General features: G+C 43.1%; 1 protein-coding gene across 1 annotated transcript in view; it reads left to right on the top strand.

Annotated features, from left to right (window-relative positions):
* The window catches only part of LOC137216398 (amine oxidase [flavin-containing] A), a 75,718-nt gene that overhangs the window by 48,477 nt on the left and 4,733 nt on the right, over positions 1-22,508 (top strand). Inside the window, exons 5-12 of the mRNA XM_067722376.1 lie at positions 620-711; positions 7,230-7,371; positions 10,336-10,485; positions 10,914-11,073; positions 11,949-12,045; positions 15,656-15,709; positions 19,507-19,564; positions 21,047-21,144. Coding sequence (XP_067578477.1) covers positions 620-711; positions 7,230-7,371; positions 10,336-10,485; positions 10,914-11,073; positions 11,949-12,045; positions 15,656-15,709; positions 19,507-19,564; positions 21,047-21,144 — 851 coding nt within the window. The remainder of the gene's footprint in view (positions 1-619; positions 712-7,229; positions 7,372-10,335; positions 10,486-10,913; positions 11,074-11,948; positions 12,046-15,655; positions 15,710-19,506; positions 19,565-21,046; positions 21,145-22,508) is intronic.

Below are 22,508 nucleotides of genomic sequence, written 5' to 3'. Positions count from 1 at the left end.
CGCAGTGCAGGGAACATTGCTCTGGACGGTGATGCATATCGTTTCCAGTGTACCCAACAACTCTGCCAAGCTGGTAGTATTTCTGCTTTACAAATGAAGAAAATCAGTGCCAAGGGGTTACATAATTTCCCCAAGACCACACAACAAGGGAGAGGATTCAAACCCACATGTCTCTGATACTAATGTGTGTGCCTGTGTTTTCAACCTATGCCACTGGGAATTTATGTGACATATTTTTGCCGGGAGTCCTACTTATAGTGATCTTATCCATATGTTATGCCACTTGAGATAGTAAAGGAGAGAAGGATTCGTTTCCCCAAAGTTTTAAAATGGGTGTTAGCTTTCAATAATAATTATGATGTTGACCATCATAATTACATATTAATTTATACATATATATATATGTATTATTATTATTATTTTGGCAACAGCATTAAGGCATAGAATCCAAAGAGCTATCCATCCCAAACCCACCACTATCTATACATAGAATTCTATGCCAATCACACAGTCCAACATAGACAGAGAAACCAGTTTTCAGAGGTTTTCCTGAGGGCCTCTTGGCAGGGCAGTGGGCAGTAACCATCAGACCTAAATATGGGCCCTTCTTTCTCTGCAGATTCCAGCTGATGCACCGTGGGAGGCACCACATGCAGAGGAATGGGATAAGATGACCATGAAAGATCTCATCGAAAAAATCTGCTGGACAAAGTAACCTTGACTATTTAAAACAGTTCTTTTTAATCTTCCCTTCAGATCGTTCCTATCCTATCTTGAACTGCAGTGTTTTTCTTCATAAGTTACAGGAAAAAAGTTAAGAGGAAACTTAATGACCTTTCCATCAGTAGCAACTTTGGGGGCCCTTTAGACACTCAGAGCAGGATTGAACATAAAATGAATCTAAAACATAAGAAGAAAAGTAGGTGAAGGAAGCTGAACTTTTTTTTTTTTAATGAAACGGTTGTGTGCTTTGCAATAAAAGAAGTAATTGTGTTTTCAGATAATATAGAGGTCAGCTACAGAAGCAATTTGGAAAGATATTAAAGTAATTTAATATAAATATAGAAGAACTGGAGGGAAGCTAGTCTATATTAATGAAAAATATAAACGATATGTTTTCACTGAGAATCTGTGTTATTAGCTGAGTTACTTACAGATCATTCAGCCAGCATTTTGGGGCTGCTATGTGAAAGCACAGTATGAATCACTGAGGAATGGTGGTGAACTTGTTAGGCATGGCCCCTAACCTCACGGAGTTGATATACTTTTAGCAGGAGAGACTGTCATTATGCACATATTACATAATTCTAGGAGAGACTGAAACTGGGAACCTGACCTGTCTGATGGCAAAGGAGAGATTCCTTGTTGAAGCAATCTTTAAACAGAAACCAAGGAGTTAGTACATCAACTAAGAATGAGCCACAGAGGATGGGAAGGGACAGGGAAGGATGGATGGTGTCAGGGCAAGGAATCTTCCAGGAATGCGCCCTAATGGATGTGGAAAACAGGAAAGATAGATGGTGTGAGAGGATGGTATCTTCCATGAATGAGCCATAATAGATGGGGGGAGACAGGAAGGGTGGATGCTATGGGAATTAAGAATCTTCATGGAAGGTGCCATAGTGGATGGGGGAAGACAGGAAGGGTGTTTAGTGTGGGGAAGTGTTATCTTGCAGGATGAGTAACAGTGGATGGGGGAGTTAGGAAGAGTGGATAGTGTGCAGAGGTGGTATATGCCAGGAATGATCTAGTAGTTGAGGGAAACAAGAAAATGGATGTTGTGAGGGGATGGTATCTTTCAGGAATGAGCCACAGTGGATGGAAGGAGACAGGAAAGATGGATGGTGTGTGCAAATGGTATCTTCCAAGAATGAGCCAGTTGATGGGAAAGAAAGGAAGAGTGGATGGTGTGAGGTGATGGAATCTTCAGGAATGAGCAACAGTGGATGGGGAGATAGGAGGGTAGACGGGTCGGATTGTATCTTCCAGGAATGAGCTATAGTGCATGAGGGGAGACAGAAAGGATGTATAGTGCAGTAGGATGATATCTTCCAGGAATGAGCCATTAACCATGGAGGGGGACAGGAAGGGTGGTTAGTGTGTGGGGTTGGTACATTCAGGAATAAACCATATTGTATGCAGGTGTCAGGAACAGTGGATGATGTGGCAGAATGGTTTCTTCTGAGAGTGAGCCACTGTTGACAGGGGAAACAGGAAAGATGGATGGTGTGGGAAGATGGTATGTGCCAGGAATGAGCCATAGTGCATGGGTAGAGACAGGAAGGATAGATGGTGTGGTGGGATGGTGTCTTCCAGGATAAGCCACAGTAGATGGGGGAGGGTGTGTGGTGTGGGGATAGTATCTTTGGGGAATGTACCAGTTGGTGGAGGATATAAGAGATATATTATGTGAGATGATGGTATCTTTCAGGAATGAGTCACAGAGGATGGGGGGAGAGAGGAAAGAGGGATGGTATGTGTAGATGGTATCTTCCAAGAATAAGTCAGTTGATGGAGGAGACAGGAAGAGTGGATGCTGTGGGGAGATGATATCTTCCACGAATAAAGTCAGCTGATGGGTGAGACAGGAAGAGTATGGTGTGAGGGGATGGTATCATCAAGGAATGAGCAACAGTGGATGGTGGAGAAAGTAAGGATGGATGATGTGAATGATGATATCTTTCTGGAATGAGCCACAGTGGATGGGCATAGATGGAGAAAGGTGGATGATGTGACAGGATGGTATCTTCCAGAAATAAGCCATAGTGCATAAGGGAGACAGTAAGGATAGTTTATTTGGTGGGATGGTGTCACCAGGAATGAACCACAGTGCATGGGGGAAAGGGAAAGGATGGACAGTGTGGTGGTATGGTATCTTCCAGGAATGAGCCAGTTGATGGGAGAGAAAGGAGGAGTGGGTGGTGTGAGAGGATGGTGTCTTCCAGGAATAAGCCACAGTGCATGGAGGGAGACATGAAAGATGGATGGTTTGGTGGAATGATACCTTCCAGGAAAGAGCCATAGTGCAAGGGGAGAGACAGGAAGGATGGATCCTGTGGGGGATGTTATTGATACCAAGTCCAAGCTCTCTTTGCTTGCCACACGACAGGCCAATGAATCGCAGACGAGATGTTGAGGCAAGGAATATGACTTTATTCAGAAAGCCGGCAGACCGAGAAGATGGCAGACTAGTGTCTCTGAAAAACCATCTTCTCAGAGCCTAGATGCCAGTTTCTTTTATAGAAATCAGAGAGGGAGAGGCGGTGAGGAAGTAAAGTAAAAGGGCCATCAGTCTTGCAAAACATCTCCTGGAATGACCAGCCTCTGTGAGGGGATGTGTTAGTTTCTTCTTTCTTGCAGCCATTCACAGGTGGGCGGGGTCAGATGGCCTCCCTGTGAGCTGAACAGCAGAGGGGCAGGGTTCCCTGAGGCAGGCCATTATGTATGATTAGAATAACAAAAGCAACGAAAAGCAAAGGTTAAAGTCAAAGAAACAGGTCCAACATAGAGTCCGATTTAGCTCTACCCTGTTACATTACATTCCAGGATTAACCCCACCATAGTTGATGGTGGGGACAGGATGAGTGTATGGTATCTATCAAGAATGAGCCACTGTGGATGTGGGAGACAGAAAAGATGGATGGTGTGGGAGGATGGTTGTTCTAGGAGTGAGACATAGAGGATGGGGGTTGGGGAGGAAGGGTGCATGGTGTGGAGGAATGGTATATTCCAGGAATGAGCCACAGAGTGTAGGGGGAGATGGTAAGGATGGATGAGATAGGGGGATTTATGTTCCTGGAATGAGATGCAATTAATGGGAGCAGACAGCAAGGGTAGATGGTGTGGGAAGATGTTGTCTTCCAGTAATGAGTCAGTTTTGGGGAGAGACTAGAAGTTTCCATGGTATCTTCTAGCAATGAAGGAGAGTGAGTTGGGAGGGGTGGGGGCAGGGGCCGACAGGAAAGCTAGATGGTTTGAGGGGAGGGTATCTTTCAGGAATGAGCTACAGTGACTGTAGGGGGAAACAGGAAGGGTGGATGAGGTGGGGGCAAGGTATCTTCTAGAACTGAGACAAGTATTGGGGGAGATAGGAATGATGCGTGGTGTGAGAGACTCCATCTTCCAAGAATGAGCCACAGTGGATTGTGGTTCTATGGGAAAATATATGGTGTGGGAGGATGGTATCTTCCAGGAATATCGGTTAATCGGAGGGAGTCAGGAAGGATGGATGGTGAGGTGAATGTTTTCTTCCAGTGATAAACCACTGTTGGGAGAGGCAGAGTAGATGGTATCTACTGGAATGAGCCAGTTGATGGGTGGAGACAGGACATGTAGTTGTGGGGTGAATTATATGTTCCAGGAATGAGTTACAGTGTATGGGGTGAAAGAGGAAGAATGGATGGTATAGGATGTTGATATCTTCTAGGAGAGAGCCACAGTGATGGGGGGGCAAGATACCATGTCCCCACATCTTCCACCCTGCTTGTCTCCCCTCACAGTCACTGTAGCTCATTCCTGGATGATACCATCTCCTCATACTCTTCCTGTCTTCCCCCATCTACTATGGCTCATTCCTGGAAGATACCATTCCCCCCACCCATCCACCTTTCTGTCTCCCCCTACCTGCTGTGACTAATTCCAGGAAGATACCACGTTCTCACACCATCCACTATTCCTTTCTCCCCCATCAACTGGCTCATTCCGTCCTCACACCATCCACTATTCCTTTCTCCCCCATCAACTGGCTTATTCCTGGAAGATACCATACTAACATACAATGAACGCTCCTATCTCCCCCCTTTCTACTGTGATTCATTCCTGGACCACACCATCCCCTCTTCCTTCCCCCCCCCCCCCATCACTGTGGCTCATTCCAGGAAGATACCATTCACCACATCTTCCAGGAATGAGCCACAATGGGTAGGGGAAGAGGGGAAGGATGGATGATGTGGGGGGATGGTATGCCTAGGATTAAACCATAGTGTATGGAAAGGATAGGAAGAGTGGATGGCATGGGGATGGTATCTTCCAGGAATCAGTGACTGTAGATGGGGAAGACAGGAAAGATGGATGATGTTTGGATGGTATGTGCCTGGAATGAGCCATAGTATGTGGGGGGGAGACTGGAAGAGTGATGGTGTGAGGAGATGGTGTGGTCCAGGAATGAACCATAGTAAAATGGGGGGAAACAGAAGGGTTGATTATATGTTGAGATGATATCTTTCAAGAATGAGCTAGTTGATGGGAGAGACAGGAATAGTGGATGGAGTGAGGATATGGTATCTCCCAGGAATTAACCACAGTGCATGAGGGGAGACAGGAATGATGAGTGGTGTGTGTTTGTGGGGGAAGGGTGGCATCTTCCAGGAATGCACCAGTTATGTGGGGGGGGGTGTCTACAGGAAGATTAGATGGTATGGTTGTGTGAGGAGATGGTATCTTCCAGGAATGAGCCACAATGATGGGGGATATAGCAGGAGTAATATAGTGAGGGAACTGGTATCTTCCAAGATGAGATACAGTGGTTAGGAGGAGACAGGAAGCCATTGGAGTGATGGCATCTTCCAGGAAGGAACCACAGCGCTTGGTGGGGGAATGCTACAGGAAGAGTGGATGGTGTGAAAGGGTGGTATCATGAGGCATGAACCACAGTGATTGTGAGAGGAGACAGGTAGGGTGAATGTTCTGGGTGCAAGGTATCAGGAAGGGATGAGCCATACTGGATGGGCTGTACACACGATAGATGAGTGATGTGGGGGATGGTATCTTTCAGGAATGAGCCACTGTGGATGGGAGTGGGGGACAGGTTGGTGCATGCTGGGTGTGAAGAATGGTATCTTCCAGGAATGAATCACAGTGTATGGGGGATACAGGAAAGATGGATGATGTAGGAGGATGGTATATTCCAGGAATGACCTGCAATTAATGGTGGGGGACTGTCAGGAAGGATAGATGGTGAGGGGGATGCTTTCCTCCAATGATGTATCAGTTATTGAGAGAGACAGGAAGAGTGAATGGTATCTTAAAGGAATGAGCCAATTGATGGGGGATACAGGACTGAAGGATGGATGGTGTTGGGGGATCATATATCTTCCACAAATGAGCACAGTGGATGAGTGGAGATCGGACATGTGGGTATGGGGAGGATATATGTTCCAGAAATGAGTCATAATGAATTGGATAAAACAGGACCAATAGATGGTGTGGGGTATTGGTATCTCACAGGGGTGAGCCACAGTGATGGGGGAAGACAGGAAAGATGGATGATGTAGTGAATGGTATCTTTCAGGAATAAGCCATAGTGGATGGAGGAGACAGGAGATAGGGTTAGTGGCGGGGATGATGTTCCAGTAGCGAGCCTTAGTAGATGGGGAAAAATAAGGAAGGGGAGGGATGGTTTCTTTCAGGAATGAATCCTGAATGATGGGATGGATGGAAGGATAAATGGTTGAGGCATGGTATTTTCCAGTTATTAGCCACAGATAATGGCGGGAAATGTGAAGGTTGGATAGTGTGGGAAATGCTCCCCCACCCCAGTATAGGGAACAGGCAACAGCTTCTGAAGGCCCTGAGATGGGGAGATTGACACGTTTTAGCAATGAATGGAGAGTATACCTGGATCATAAAGATGCCATGAGGAAGTGATGGAATGAGAGTTTGGAGAACTCGTTGACAGGCTGATGGTGCAAGATATATTGGCCATATTCAAGACTTTTGACTTTTGCTGTGAATGTCACTGAAGGATTTTAAGCAGAGTGGGGTTTTATTTGTTTGTTTGTTTTTTAAGTGTTGGACTGTTGAAAGACTTAATTGGCTGTAATGTAGAGAAGGATCATGAGGGCCCAGGAGCAGCCGCCATTGTTTTAAGCCAGGTGAGGGACAGTGGTAGCCTGGACCAGGGTGGGAGCAGGGGGGGTGTTAAGGAGAGAAAGTTTGTTCAAATAAATGCAGACAATATCCTTAATGAACTCTGACAAGCATATTAACCCTTTAGATTGCATTGGGATTAGCATGTTTGGACTAACCCATAATTTCCTAAAAGTAAGGGAAAAGTTTATTTTCCCCAAGAGTTAAAATCTGCATTCCTTCAGAAATTGAGTCCATGAGTTGTTTTTTTTCAAAAGCAATAGAACTGTTTTCCAGCCATGCTAAATTGTGTTTTAAAAAGGTAATGTCCTGTGAAGCATGTACGTATTTACGCCTGACTTCCGCTCTTGTTCTGTGACCAGGACTGCTAGGCAGTTTGCATCTCTCTTTGTGAATATCAATGTGACCTCTGAACCCCACGAGGTGTCCGCCCTGTGGTTCTTGTGGTATGTGAAGCAGTGTGGAGGCACCACTCGGATATTCTCCATTACCAATGGGGGCCAGGTATGGAGTGTCCATTCTCACACTAAACTTCATTTGTGATTTTGCCCTCATCGAGTGCAGTACCTTAATACTTGCTTCTATATTTTGAAACATGAGTGAATTTGAAACATGGATTTTTGAAACGATCTCCAAAAAACTTTTCTGAAAACAAAATTTCTCATTTCCTTTTCTTGTTCCTGAAAATAAGTTCACAACTAAAGAATGTTTCATTTTGAATTAACTAGGTTTGAGGAATTCAGTTCCTTCCTTTTGGAAGTAGGTAAAATTAGACTATTTATGTAGGAGGAGCTAAATTACTAAAATCAACTTATTTCCAAAAATTTCTAGTACTTGTAAAATTGTACTTCAAGTCATCTCTGTTCCAGACATGAGGCTTTTTGTCCCCTTCTGTGTCTCGGAGTTATTATTTTATGTTAACTGTTATAGAATGGAAGTGACTATTCTTTCTTCTAATTCAAGTGATTTATTGGTTACTCTTTCAATAGTAAATTCTACATTTTGGCTTCTAAATTTTTGCTGCCCACTAGCATTTGCCCAGCTTCCATACTACTTCCATTACTGATGAATGAACTCATTTGACTCACTGGCTGGACACACAGCAAACCAGTGGTGAAACCAGAATCTTAATTCCCTGATTTTCCAGATTCTGAGATTCTTTGTTTCAAGGCTATCCTTTATCGGAAGAAAATGGATATCTCTTTTCTAGGAATGTTATGCCTCGATGGGCTAAGGTTTAATTAGGATCAGTTTACTTCTAACTTATGTTCTGTTTCATAGTGTGAGGTGTAGAGTCCTTGTCAACTGAGTGAAATGTTCCTCTCCTTGGGAGATCTCCAGAAGTCCCCAAGTTGTTCTTGTGGTCCCAAGAGTTATTGCCCATTTGACCCTTAGCTTTAGCAAACTTAAGGCAGTTGCATTTTTTAAGTGTCTTTACACTTAGAAATCCCACATTACTCTTTTTAACCTATATTTTACTTTCTGAGATATCGTGACTCATATTTTATATTTACATCCCTCATTCAGGGGAGCCAAGATACTTCTAGGCAAACTCCACATGACCTTTTGGAGGGCACAGTTCACATTATGAATCTCAGACCATTATCACAGTATCTTTACAAAGAACTTAGACTTATCCTTTAATAGTTTAGTTCCAGAAATACTAGACGCGAAGGAGTGGATAGTGAACACAAATGGAAATAGTTCATGGTCTTTCCACTATACTAACATTCAAAGTAACTCTTGGAAAACAGAAGTCACATTATAAATTAAATGGTCCCAGTTTTGTGAGGAAGGATGGATCATGAATTTAGGGCTAAACTGCTTTGGGAATATTTTTATAAAGAACTGTGGTTGTGTCATTAGAACAATAGCCAGTTATTCAAGTGTAAGAATCATTCTGTGGCTGCTGACACAGGCTTTCTAGAAGGTGATTGTCAAATGTTGGGCTGTTCTTCAGTCTACCTACATGTATTTGTAACCATTCAAAGAATCTTCTACAGCAGGCTAAAAACATTCCCCCCGGTTCTTACAAAATGCACTGTATTAAGGACTGACCTTAGATTAAGCTGGAAGCATGACCATGGTGAGTGTAGCAGATGGCAGTAGGGCAGAGCACTTGTGGTCTTACAGAGCTGCTCAGGGGAACTATTTCACAATGTCTGGAGGAATAGGCAGATGCTTAGTCTTCACCCTTCGGACCCCACAGTGAAACTTCCAGGCATTTTGGCAAAAATTTCTCAAGAGCTGAGGTTTGGATTCTTAGAACATCATTGGGTGATGACCAGGTGATCCTTGAGAGCACCATGAGCCTGTTCTGCCTAGACAACCCTGGGCTGGGACTTTAAGAAACCGAGGGGAGTTAGAAACCGCATCCCCATCTCAGTGAAACTGGAAAAAAATAATTAATTAAAAAAAAAGAATCCTTCTGAAAGTTTAGATTCCCGTACAGACTATGAAGCCAAGGCCCCCCTACCCATCGGCTGCTGGGTCGCATGTGGGCCTTTTTGGTTCCAAAAATCACGCAACTTCATGTCTGCTATATTGTTTGTGTCTTCTAATGAGCCTAATGCCAGGGCCTTGCCCATTGAAGGAGATCAATCAAGGGTTGTTGTCTTGAGTTGAACAATTTTTAGCAAAGAGAAGGTCATTATAGTTTGTGTTTATACTTGGAACATAAAGAATAAAGACAAAAGCTTCACACATAATCTCACCCCGTCTACTGTTAACATTTTAATGTATTTCCTCATTAAGATTATACCATATAAGTGGTTTATATATTTTACTTTTTCACTATTAAATTATTTAAAATATCAAAAAAAAAAAAAGAAACCGCATCCCCCGGGAGAAGTGCAGCATCCTCCCTGTCCCAGGGTTCCCTCCATGCACTGCACTCTTGGGCACTTGAAGCCCACGCACTTGCTGTTATTTGCATTCGGTCAAGGTGCCAGTGGTATAGGAGAACCTTCCTTCTGATTCTGTGATTTTATTTTAAATTTTTATTGGGGTATAGTTGACTTGCAATGTTGTGTTAGTTTCACGTGTACAGCAAAGTGAATCAGTTATACATATGCATATGTCCACTCTTTTATAGGTTCTTTTCCCACATAGGCCATTACAGAGTATTGAGTAGAGTTCCCTGTGCTATACAGTAGGCCCTTATTAGTTATCTATTTTATATATAGTAGTGTGTATGTGTCAATCCCTATCTCCCAATTTATCCCTCCCCCACCATTCTGTGATTTTATAAGCTGGTAACAGCTTTTCATCACCAGACGCTGTGTAGAGCATGATGATTGAGGTATCTTGGTAGACTGCCTCTGTCCTAATGAGTTCTTCCAATAGTTAAGGGTGCAGAGGGTGGAGGTATGGCCTGTGACTTTCTGGAGGTATCTGATCAGTGGTAAATATGCTCTTCCTTCCTTGGGCTTTTATAACATTTCCTTTCCTGCCTGCCTTCTCCTGTAGGAACGGAAGTTTGTAGGTGGATCTGGTCAAGTAAGCGAGCGGATAATGCACCTCCTCGGGGACAGAGTGAAACTGAGGTGTCCTGTCACCTATGTTGACCAGTCAGGTGACAACATCATGATAGAGACATTGAATCATCAACTTTATGAGGTAATTCAGTTTCGTCAAAAAAGAGCGTATATTATGGGACTTCACTGGTGGTCCATTAGTTAGGACTCCCCGCTTGCACAGCAGGGGGCACAGGTTCGATCCCTGGTGGGGGAACTAAGATCCTGCATGCCGCACATCAAGGCCGAAAAAAAAGAGAAACTTATATTAAATAGGTCTCCTGTCTTCTGTAGCTTCTAACTAAATATAATCCAAGCAGTGGCGTAATTAATGCTGGCGTATTTCTGACTCGGTCTTCCAAATTACCAGACTTGGTCGACTGCCTTATTCTGTTTTGTTGCCTCACAGTGGCCTCATACTGTACATTGTTACCGCTTACTGTCATTCGAAATGGTAAATGTGATGTTTCACGCTCCCCGCAAAGACTGCGACTCAGGTTTGAGATGGTATCTTGCGTCTGTGTGTTTTAGTGCCGATACGTAATTAGTGCCGTCCCTCCAACTTTGACTGCCAAGATACACTTCAGACCAGAGCTTCCTTCAGAGAGAAACCAGTTAATTCAGCGTCTCCCAATGGGGGCTATCATTAAGTGCATGATGTATTACAAGGAGGCCTTTTGGAAGAAAAAGGGTAGGTTGCACTTATTCATGTCTAAATTGTATTAAGCAAAGACCATGCTCTTTTAGGAACATTTTATGCTACACACTGAACAGAAAAAAGATAAGTGTTTCCAGCTGGTAGAGAAAGGATCAGAAATCTCAGTCTGTCCACTCCTCAGCGCCCCGGGCAACACAAAATGACCCCAAGAGCGCTTGCTGGCAGTGGGGGGAAGGAAGAGGTCCCTCTGGTCGCGGGACCACATTGCCCAGACCCCTGGCATATGTCTCACCACTTACTCTTCACGAGCAGAGACAAAGGAGCACCATGGAAACAGCACTCCTTTGAAGTTACACATCCCTGGGCTCCACTTGCTTACTAGCTGTGAGGCCTCAAATGACACTTCACCTCTCTCAGCCTCAGCCTCTGTGTAAAATGGTAATGAGACCTGCTGTTGGGGTGTTGTGAGGATAAAATGAGGCAGAGTCAGGGCAGATATGGTGTCTGTTGTTGCTAAGCCTTCAGCTCACACTCAAAGGATTCCTTCCTGCCACTTCTTCCATGGTTTCACAGGGGTGATTCCCTCTAACACACCCCCCTCTTTCCCACGTATTCCAGGACTCCAGGGCCATCTTCATTTTACTCATGCACTGATCATACCTGACCTTTATGTAAAGGTCACCGAGATGGGTCATTTTCTAATGTGTCTGGGTGACCAACCAAACATCCTTGTATAGTCAATGTGCGTATTTAATAGTAAATAACTTCTAGAGTTGGGGCAAAGACCAATAGTTTAAGATTTGCCTTCCTCTTAGCAAAAGAGTTTTATATATATATATATATATATATATCCCTCTTAAATCTCTGGTGGGGTTACTCAGTCTGCTATTGATTTTCTTCTGGTTAAGATTACTGTGGCTGTATGATCATCGAAGACGAGGAAGCTCCGATTTCAATAACCCTGGATGACACCAAGCCAGATGGATCGCTGCCCGCCATCATGGGGTAAGTTAGAGCTGGGTGTTCTGCATTTTTCAAGCTCTGTTGATGTATCGGTGTGTGTGCTGGCAGAACATGTTGTTTTGCACTAGAGCTCAAGCAATGCTAAATAACCCTACAGACAATTTATGTCATGTTTCCATGTATGAAAATATTAGAGTATGTGGCACAAGAACACTGAGAAACTTTACTAAAATTAACACCACTTTGAACTTGTGCCCATATGTTTCTTTCCCCCATAAACTTACACGTGGAGGACAGAGAAAAAAACGCAGCTAGACAGGCGGGATGGTAGACCACCTTGCCTACAGGATGTTGACAACCATTCTGGAATGAGAACTGTTTTATCCTGTAAAACCTTCCAAAGTTATGTTTTCTGGGCTTTATTCCTTTCTCCATTCTAGACATCACTACCTAGCAAGTGTCAATATGTTAATTGTTGGAATTCCCTGGTGGTCCAGTGGTTAGGACTCCGCGCTTTTGCCGCCGAGGGCCCGGATTCGATCCCTGGTCGAGGAACTAAGATCCCACAAGCTGTGTGGCACAGCCCAAAGAAAAAAAAAAAAGAAAGTGAAGAAAAATATGTTAATTATTACCCTGGGAGATAAGATGGATGACTAATGAGGAAGTGCAGTTCAAAGGAGAACCAGGCCTTTTTCCAGTAGGTCACTCTATGGCTACTTCACCAGGGATGGTCCAGGGCAAGGTTCTGTGTCTGGAAGAGGAGAGCTCTTTTTCTCTCCTACCATCCCCTCACACAGCTGCTCTGCCCTCTGGAGACTAGGGGTCCAGAGAGGGAATCGGAGCTCCCACAAAGAGATTTCTAAGGAGTGCCGTAGCCTCCCAGTTGCCATGTCTTTTAGTCCTCCTCAAAGCAATACAAACAAAAGGGCTATTTATTCTACCACATTGCAATAAAAGAGCACAGCTTCTATAGCAGTCAGTGACTTTAGAAACCAGTGGTTTTCCCCTTCACCCCGAGGAGAGTTGAGCTCATGTGCATTGCATCACCGAAGGGAAATTACAAAATCAAAAGGAGCAGACCCATGACCCTAGGGACTTAGAAAAAGGCTATGCTACTGGACTGCCAACAAGACATTTTATAACCACTTCTCTGGCTGTAAAATATAAGAAATGGCACCAGCCTCCCTGGTAAGGGCAGGTGCTCACAATGTAAAGACTATAGGAACATTGCACCCTGTTCATCTCTGACCCCCCTGGGCAAGAAAATACATAGATTGTTTGGGCAGTTTGCCGTCGCCTTCTATGTGCCAAAGAAATGCAGGAGGTTGAGGTAGAGGTTTCAGGAGACTTGTCGGTCAAGATCAATCCAACTATAGATGAAAGAATATTGATGTTCTTCTTGCCCTGGGTATTAAATATTGCGGCATCTGCTCTTCCGGCATTTCTTTACGTTTTTTAACAAGGACACGTATTGCAGAAGCCTTCTAGATGGTAATGGGCTTATTTAGGCAGCTCCTAGAAAGTGATACTCTGATCTGTTTTATCTGGACAATCGCTTCCACCCTGTTCTTGCCTTGAAGCTATATTGCCTCTACCCTGCTCTTTGCTCTAGGCAATGAAAGCCTTGAAGACAAGGGGTGGTATAATTGCCCAGCACTGTTTGTGATAACTAGTGCCTTTTGGAAACCAGAAAGGACCTTGTACTTTAGAGCTGTGAAATGTTCCCAACCCAAAGCCAGGATGTTTAATTTCTCCAATAAAACACCAAAGGAGGTTCAATGATAGTTGTCCGTTGTTACAATTAGATCAAAGAGGTTATTTCATTCATGACTTGAGATTTGACAGATATAGCCAAACCTAACTGCCCTTTATTTTTTTTAACATCTTTATTGGGGTATAATTGCTTTACAATGGTGTGTTAGTTTCTGCTTTATAACAATGTGAATCAGTTATACATATACATATTTTCCCATATCTCTTCCCTCTTGTGTCTCCCTCCCTCCCACCCTCCCTATCCCACCCCTCCAGGCGGTCACAAAGCACTGAGCTGATCTCCCTGTGCTATGCGGCTGCTTCCCACTAGAAAAGGGAATTGTAAAAAGCACCCAAGATCTAAAAGGGTTTTCAGATAAATCATTTAATCTTTTATCAGATGTTGGTGATTTTCACTGAAATACTGCATAAGTCTAAAATGATTGATTCTTGCAGAAACCTAAAATTTAACTAAAATCATTACCAGCAAGCCACAACATAAAGTGTTAGTTAAATCAACCAAAATCATGACTATGTCCCCAGAAGTTCAATGGTTCAAATTTCTTAAACAGTCCACAGGTTTGTATCTTTGCTTCGCAGAATGATCTCGAATAACAACTCTAAAGGAATTGCCAATCAAATTGAAGAACAGTTTAATTGGGAGGGGGGCTTGAGGGAGAGGATGAAATGCCTGTTTTCAGCCCTCACATTTTCAGTCTTGATCTACTTGTCTTTTCGGTCTAGAACAAAAAAATACAATTTTAAAACTTTTTTTAAATGGAGAAATAATTTCATTGTCCTTTAGCTCATTTGGATTTTTTGAAAGCTTTCTAATAATAGCATAACTAAGGATTTCTTGTCACAATTCAATTCTTTAAAATATACATGCAATTAGTAATATCAGTATAATAAATAGAATCTATTTGATTAAAGGGAAGCAGAGAGATTATAACTGAGTTTTACTGAGCCACTGAATTTGAGGACTATGCTAGGCCAGTTTTCCAGGAAGCCAACTCCGAGATGGAGATTTGGGTGCAGGAGGTTCTTCAGGAACTGCTATGGGGACCGCTACCTGGGGGGAAGGGAAGGAATCAGGATTGAGCAGAGGGAGAGGCTGGGCTCCGGTGTTGCCCCAACAGAGGCCAAAGCCATCCCTTGGGAAACTCTGGAGCGGGGATGGCCCTCCAGAGGTGTCTGCACTGAGACGAGGGGGTGGGCTTTGGTACCCACCACACTCCGGAGCCAGTCATTCTGGGAAGGGATGGGACCTTGCACCAGGCAGTTCTCTGCTACAGAGTGCAATTGCTAGGGAGGGGTTTGGTTGTGAGCTGAGGGTAATGAGCATTTGGTCCTGAAGAGGGATCTGGGTGGCCCACCATGGCAGCCACTACAGGCACTTTTTTTTTTTTGGCCACGCCTCGTGGCATACGCGATCTCATTGCTCCCCGACCAAGGATTGAACCCGTGCCCCCTGCAGTGGAGGCACAGAGTCCTCACCACTGGACCGCCAGGGAATTCCCAACAAGCACTTATTGATATTTGTTTTTCCAGCTTTTATCAAGTACTTGGCAGACAGCAACAGTCATTACCAGGATAATCATTTAAAGCAACATTAATTCATCTGACAGTTCATTTCCTACTGTATGCCAAGGACTGTGCTAAACTTTGGGGGTAAAATATTGAGTAGGAGGTGACCTGTTGTTTAGGATCCCACAGCCTAGCAGGGAGGACAGAGAGGCAGATGAAGACAGTCTGGCATTTGCTCTAGTAGAGGGAAATAATGGGAGGGTGTGGGAGAGTTTATTAATGCTGAGTAGGTGGAGGCAAGAACACTTTAAAGAGACAACTCTTAAGATAAACCACTGTCGCCTAATCGTTCAAATGTAACCTCTCTCTCCAGCTTCATCCTTGCTCGAAAAGCGGACCGCCTTGCTAAAGTCCATAAAGAACTAAGGTAAGTATTTACACCTGAAATGTATAAAAGGTTAGCTTTATATTGTGCTTGTTGCACTAACAACAGGATAACAGCATTACGAAAAATGCAATAATTCATTAATCTCAAAATCTCAACAAATCAACCTTTTTGTATTTCACTACGCCCCCTTGACTCAGTCCTTGCCCATATGCCTGTATCAATTTAGTGTCACATCTTTGTGTTCATTTTACAGTGGTTGAGAGGTAGGCTTTCCCAGTAAATGGATGGAGAAAAATCATTTTAAAAAGTTAGCTGTGAATAAAGCTTAAAAGGACAAGTCCCAATCACCTTGCCAGACCATTAGTCTTTCTCCAAGTTTCTCTGACATGTACTTTTTCTGAAAAGCAAATCTATACATAGGTCTTCCAACCTATTCCAACTTGTATACATAAAAGTATGCTCCTTTGATTATCTGGGGTACAGCTCTGATGTTCCCTTCTCCCAAGAGCTTCCCAGTAGAAAACAATTATTTTAGGACAATGGCTTTTTTCTTTTTTTCTCCCTTTGTCTCTTTCTGTTTTGTTGTATTCGTTTTGCTTTGTTTTGCACTGGAATCCTTTGTTCAAGTAAAATCTTACCTGGAACTCTTACCTGGAAACACTCATTAGGCTGTTGGGGGGCTGCCTCTGGACATTTCTGGGCTTCCCTTCTTTAGGGTAACCCTAAATCCTTTGTTAGCTTTTGAAGAAAGCCAATACGCAGGCAAATGTATACTTCTCTCTGCATTTGATTTAAAAATTAAGCAGCAAATCCACTAGCAGCCCTTGCTTTGAGAGCTACTTTGATGACTTTGCAAGTCAGAGAAAGGCCGCAGAAGTTCCCACGTTTGCACACGGATTTGTTTATTTGAGCAGCCGTGAGATTTGATGTCAGGAAGGGGGAACCCTTTTGTTGTTCGCCTACTCACTCAATAGAGGAAGAATTTGGGGGTCCAGTGATGGGGAATGATTTGTTCAAGGCTCCACCGCTAGCTTCTGACAAAGTCAAAAATAGCATCGAATGTGTGCTTTTTTTCATTACGTCACACTAAGCTTGACATTTTCTTTTGGATTTCCTGCATTCCCTCCTTATTAATAGTAAAATAAATACCAGCCTGGATGTAGACATTTGGTTATGATTCCACATAGTGGCTAAACTTCTCAAAATTTTTATAAGGCAAAAACCCTTAAAACTCCGAATGTCATTGACTAAAGTAATGGTTCTCAGGACCAACTGCATCAACATTTCCCAAAGAATGTTTGGAAAATTTTTCTGAGGCTGGTAGATCATGATTTGGTAGGTTAGGGGTGGGGCCCGAGTACTTGTATTTTTTAACAAGCTTTTTGAGTGATTATGATGAGCAGCCAGATTTAGAAACCAGTGGGTAAATTCAACTTGCACAATGACCTCTTTTGGCCATCATTTAAAGTATGCTCTGTTGGGACTTCCCTGGTGGCGCAGTGGTTAAGAATCTGCCTGCCAATGCAGGGGACACGGGTTCAAGCCCTGGTCTGGGAAGATCCCACACGCCGCGGAGCAGCTAAGCCCGTGCGCCACAACTACTGAGCCTGCGCTCTAGAGCCCACAAGTCACAGCTACTGAGCCCGCGTGCTGCAACTACTGAAGCCCGTGCGCCTGGAGCCTGTGCTCTGCAACAAGAGAAGCCACCGCAATGAGAAGCCCGTGCACTGCAACGAAGAGTAGCCCCTGCTCGCTGCGACTAGAGAAAGCCCTCGCGCAGCAATGAAGACCCAACGCAGCCAATAATTAATTAATTAATTAATTAATTTAAAAAAAATAGTAAAGTATGTTGTGTTATTTTTAGAGTCCAGCTAATCAATCAGTGCATTGCTCCAACATCCTTATCTTATATAACTTTTCTAAAAACTTTTTATATTAATGGGAGGAAGGGATGGAGAAGATAATTTCCTGATGTGTTTGTATGAGCTAATCCTTGACTCATTTAATAATGTGAAGTATAGTAAATAATGACTTATATTTCTATTATTACTAGTTTATTGTTCATGAATGAAAAATTGCCTACGAAGTAGGTTGATTAGATTTTAAGGTTCACTCTTTTAACAAAGATTTTATTATTTTTTATATACTGAAAATAAGTGAAGCATTATTAAGTTTTTCAGAATAATGATTGTCAATACTTTTGTTTTCTAATTGACTCAAAATGTCAGAATTATTTCTTATAACACTCATGTGAAGTAGGTAAGAATCAGTCACCTATCTTATCGTAGCATAGGAAAGATGGTACCATACTTGGCTGAGGATGGATTTTGATTCAGTAAGTTTTTATTGAGCACTTACTATAGGAGGGATGCTCAGGAGAGTAGACCCTCGACCTGCCATTAATTAGCTGAGTGATGTTGAGCCAGTCTCTTCCGGGCACTGAGCCTCAGCCTCCTCATGTCTGAAATGAGGGGCTTGGATTAGACAGAGAGAGACAGTCAGGTGGACAGTAGTCTTGAGACTTCTTCCAGTTCTGCCTTTCCTTTATCATTATTGATCTGTAGTATGAACAGCTCCTTGAAGGAGCTGTATAAATGGTGTAAGTGTGAGCATTTGGATAAATTTATAAAGTTACATTTTGTCTCACATTATTCAGAGAGATTGGGGACACATTTAAAAAATATTTTCTAATATAACTTGGCAACATTAAATTGGCATCTTTTTTTTTGGATGTGCTGCACGGCTTGCGGGATCTTAGTTCCCCGACCAGGGATCAAACCTGGGCCCCCTGCAGTGAAAGTGCAGAGTCCTAACCACTGGACCTCCAGGGAATTCCAAAATTGGCGTCTTTTAAAATCTGTTTATTACTAATAACTATAACCTTCCCTTCTCCCCTTTCTTCCCAGCTCAACATTGTTTTGCCTTTTGTCTCTTTAGCTTCTAATGCTTGTCTTACAGATTTGAATTAAACCCTTTGCCATATTTTTTTTACAGTTGCTTATTAGCCTGTAAAAAATATTTTGGAGCACTATTTTAAAAAGTTTTATTGGGGGCTTCCCTGGTGGCACAGTGGTTGAGAGTCTGCCTGCCGATGCAGGGGACACAGGTTCGTGCCCTGGTCCGGGAAGATCCCACGTGCTGCGGAGCAGCTAGGCCCGTGAGCCATGGCCGCTGGGCCTGCGCGTCCGGAGCCTGTGCTCGGCAACGGGAGAGGCCACAACAGTGAGAGACCCACGTACCACAAAAAAAAAAAAAAAAAAAGATTAAATGGGGACTTCCCTGGCAGTCCAGTGGTTAAGACTCTGCACTTCCACGGCAGGGGGTGCAGTTCGATCCCTGGTTGGGGAACTAAGATCCCACGTGCCATGCGGTGCCGAAAAAAAAAAAAAAAGATTAAATGAGCTTTATATGTTCATAGATCTTTCAAACATAAATATAGGATAGTTAAAAGACACCATCATACTTACTATAGACTTGTAAAAGAGATTATTTTAGAATTTTACATATTCCAGAAAAGTGACTTAGAATCAACTCCTAAAACTGAATTTCATCTCATTTCCCCCATTTTAACTGAATAGATATGGTATTAGGTAGTGAAAGAGGCAAAAATGTAAAAGAGAAGAAAAATTCTGTTGCATCTTCAAAGCACATGACTGTATTCAGGAAAAGAGTTAATCTGAGTGCAGAGATTTATGGAACTGTTCATAAAGAAGGCCAATGATTTTCATTTTTCCCTTAATAAATCTAGTTCATTGGCAAGAGCCCTGGAACTCATTGTGTTTATTCTGTACTCATCAGTCATTACTTCCTTAACATTTTTTGGTTCTTTTTTATAGGAAGAGGAAAATCTGTGAGCTGTACGCCAAAGTGCTAGGATCCCAAGAAGCTTTACAAGTAAGAAATCCCCAGCTTTAATCCCTAGCAGGTTCTGCTCTGTTTGCTCTAAGTGGTAAAGCAAAGCGGATTCTGGTTTCCTGACAGTGTTATGAAGAGAAGGAATATGCTTACTGGAGGTTTAACTTTAGCAATCACAAAACACCATTAAAAGCTGCTGTCAGTGCATGCAATTTCTGATGCAGCAGTTTCCTGGGCTGTTTAAATGTTCACTGGATAACTGGCAGCCAGTTGTAATGAGAGGCGGGAGCTACAGGTATTATCTCCAGGGTGATTGAGATCAGTTCCCAGAACAGAGGCCCTGCCCTCTTGTCAATGTCAAATGACTGCTGCAAAATAAAATCCCAGCTGTATCGTCATTTGTATATGCTTGATAAGATAGACTGAATCTGGACTCTCTGCCCAGGTCAAAGTCATACTAATTTGTTTTTGTATCTGAAGACTCTATTCACACTTCATTTAGAAATTTCAGTGCTTTCAATCCACCACTGAAAGCAATTATGAGAAGGAAATTCTTTTTAAAGGCCCTACCAGATAGCTGGGGGCTCTTTCAGGGGATTATCTCTGAACTGTTCAAAGAATAAACTTGCAGAATGTGTTAGGGAAATCAGAGAAGGTTCTCTCATGTCCCTTGGGAAACATTTTTCATCTTTAATTGTTCCCTTTTTAGCAGGATTCCCATCATTCACGTTTCCAGCTGAGAGAAGGGGTTCTGAAAAAAGCCTTTTTCTTAGACACTGTGCTTTTCTTCTACCTTCTCCCTCCCACCCTTTTTTTCCGGCAGTAATGCCTTGGTAGATGGGGAAGTAAAGTCTGTTATTTAGAGAATGCGGAGATTGGAGCAGACCTTTCCAGAACCTGATTGTTCATGGGGTCCTAAAGACTTCAGAATCTGCATGGAGATGCCCTGTCTTCCAGATATTGGAATACTTCACGTCTCTCCTGGGCAAGAGGTTGAGAAAGTCAAAGTATACACGTTTTGTCAGTTGGTACCTCACAAAAGGCCATTACTTGGTACTGTCGTATTTCACCTTAAATTAGAAAAACGGTGCTGCTTTTTTTTTGGTACAGACTATAATTTTATTTCTCACAGAACACTTAAAATCTTCATCCTCATGGATTTTAATCATCTGTAGCTATCCAACGTCTTTGAATACTTTCCTTATATTTTATTAACTTCCCACATTTAAAGTCCCTCTTTCTGGAGGTAGAGAAGATTCATCTCTCAAGATTCCTAAGCAGTGCAGATTCTAACAAGGAGACATACACATGCCTTGAATCTGTAAATGAGAGACAGGAAGAGGTGGCCGTGAGAAGGCGACTAAATATTCTAGTACACGTGGTCGCAGAGCCCAGGAGCAGTGCTGCTTTTTTTTTCATGTAAACTTTCTGTTAAAGCAAAGTACATAAGAGCCTTTATTGTTGACTGGTGGCCTTTCAGCTTTGTCTTCCCTTTGAAATTTTCTCCCCATTTAACTGCAGCCGGTGCACTATGAAGAGAAGAACTGGTGTGAGGAGCAGTACTCCGGGGGCTGCTACACGGCCTACTTCCCCCCGGGTATCATGACTCAGTACGGAAGGTACTACCCGGACGCTATACCGGTTGATACAAGGCGTGAGCCAAACTTAGAAATAGAGAAGCAAAGCTCAATGGGAATTTAAAAAAATAGCAATCAGCAGTCTTATTTCTAATGTCCCAGATAGTTTGTATATTTCTGGATGTCCATAGGAAAAGAAGTATGTCCGTACTTAGGACAGTAGCTGACAGCACATAAAATAATCGTAGAGCACTGGTGAGGATTTCAGATGTTGGCGCTACGTGTGAGAATTCTGCAAGCTGCAGTGTCCTCCAAGGGGCCTTCTCGAGCTCAACTAAACATTTAGTCTCGCACAGCTACTCTAGGCTCCTGGACAGCAGTCTACATAGAAGGACATGGGCTAAACATGTCTTGCCGGCAGAGCAGCATCAGACATTCCTCCTCACGGGGAAGCATCCTCACTCACAGGGAGTTGACATGCGTGCAAGATGGGAGAGTTCACCTTGGCTTAGAAGCCCCATGCGCCACAGGAGCCATGGTCTCTTATAACAGCCTCATAGGCAGTGTCCAGGGTCCCCGCAAGGGACATGCCCAGTTACAAGATGTACCACACTCAAGAAAGCCCGAAGTTATAGACTCTTCCCAGATCTTTACAATTCATGACAGTTTCCCATCCCAGATACAATCTACCAATGTGGGGATGCAAGAGAGCCATTTTTACCACGGGCAGTGCTGCCTGGCAACATATATGGCATTATACCTTCATCAGGTTTCTAGAGGAACAGAACTAGAAGGTTAACTCAAGGTCACGTGTGTCCACAGAGAAGGAAGAAGGGTTTGTTAACCCTTACCTTACATGAGCTTTTTGTTTGTTTTTTCTTGATTGAATTATTAAATAAGCAATGATTTTAGTTCAATTTTAGGTTTATGGCAGAATCAATCATTTTAGACTTGTGCAGTATTTCAGTGAAAGTCATCAATATCTGATGAAAGATTAAATGATTCATGGGAAAATCTACTTAGGTCTTGGGTGCTTTTTACAATTCCTTTTCCAAAGGGCAGTTAGTATTGGCTATTTGTGTCAGATCTCAAGCTGAGAATGAATAGCCTTTGTTAGGGATAACTGTATTGATGAACTGGAGTGCTTCTGGAGTCTAGAAGATGGGATGAGGATCATGAATAGCTGAAGCTAAGGATTTCTGAGTTGGAAAAAGGCGTGACAGTGGGTTGAGGTGAAGGCCTTTGGGGCGGAGGTAACGGTTTAGGAGATTTCATGAAAGTGGCTGCAGACGTGGCAGGAGTCAAAGCTGACAAGGTAGGAGGTGACAGTTGCTCATTCAGCCCAACCTTTCCGTGGGTCTCTTCACTAGGACCTCTTCATAAGAGAAGGCCCATTTTGCTACTCT

This window comes from Pseudorca crassidens, chromosome X (genome assembly GCF_039906515.1).
Source record: "Pseudorca crassidens isolate mPseCra1 chromosome X, mPseCra1.hap1, whole genome shotgun sequence".
Taxonomy (NCBI): domain Eukaryota; kingdom Metazoa; phylum Chordata; class Mammalia; order Artiodactyla; family Delphinidae; genus Pseudorca; species Pseudorca crassidens.
This window is presented reverse-complemented; position numbering and strand designations above follow the sequence as displayed.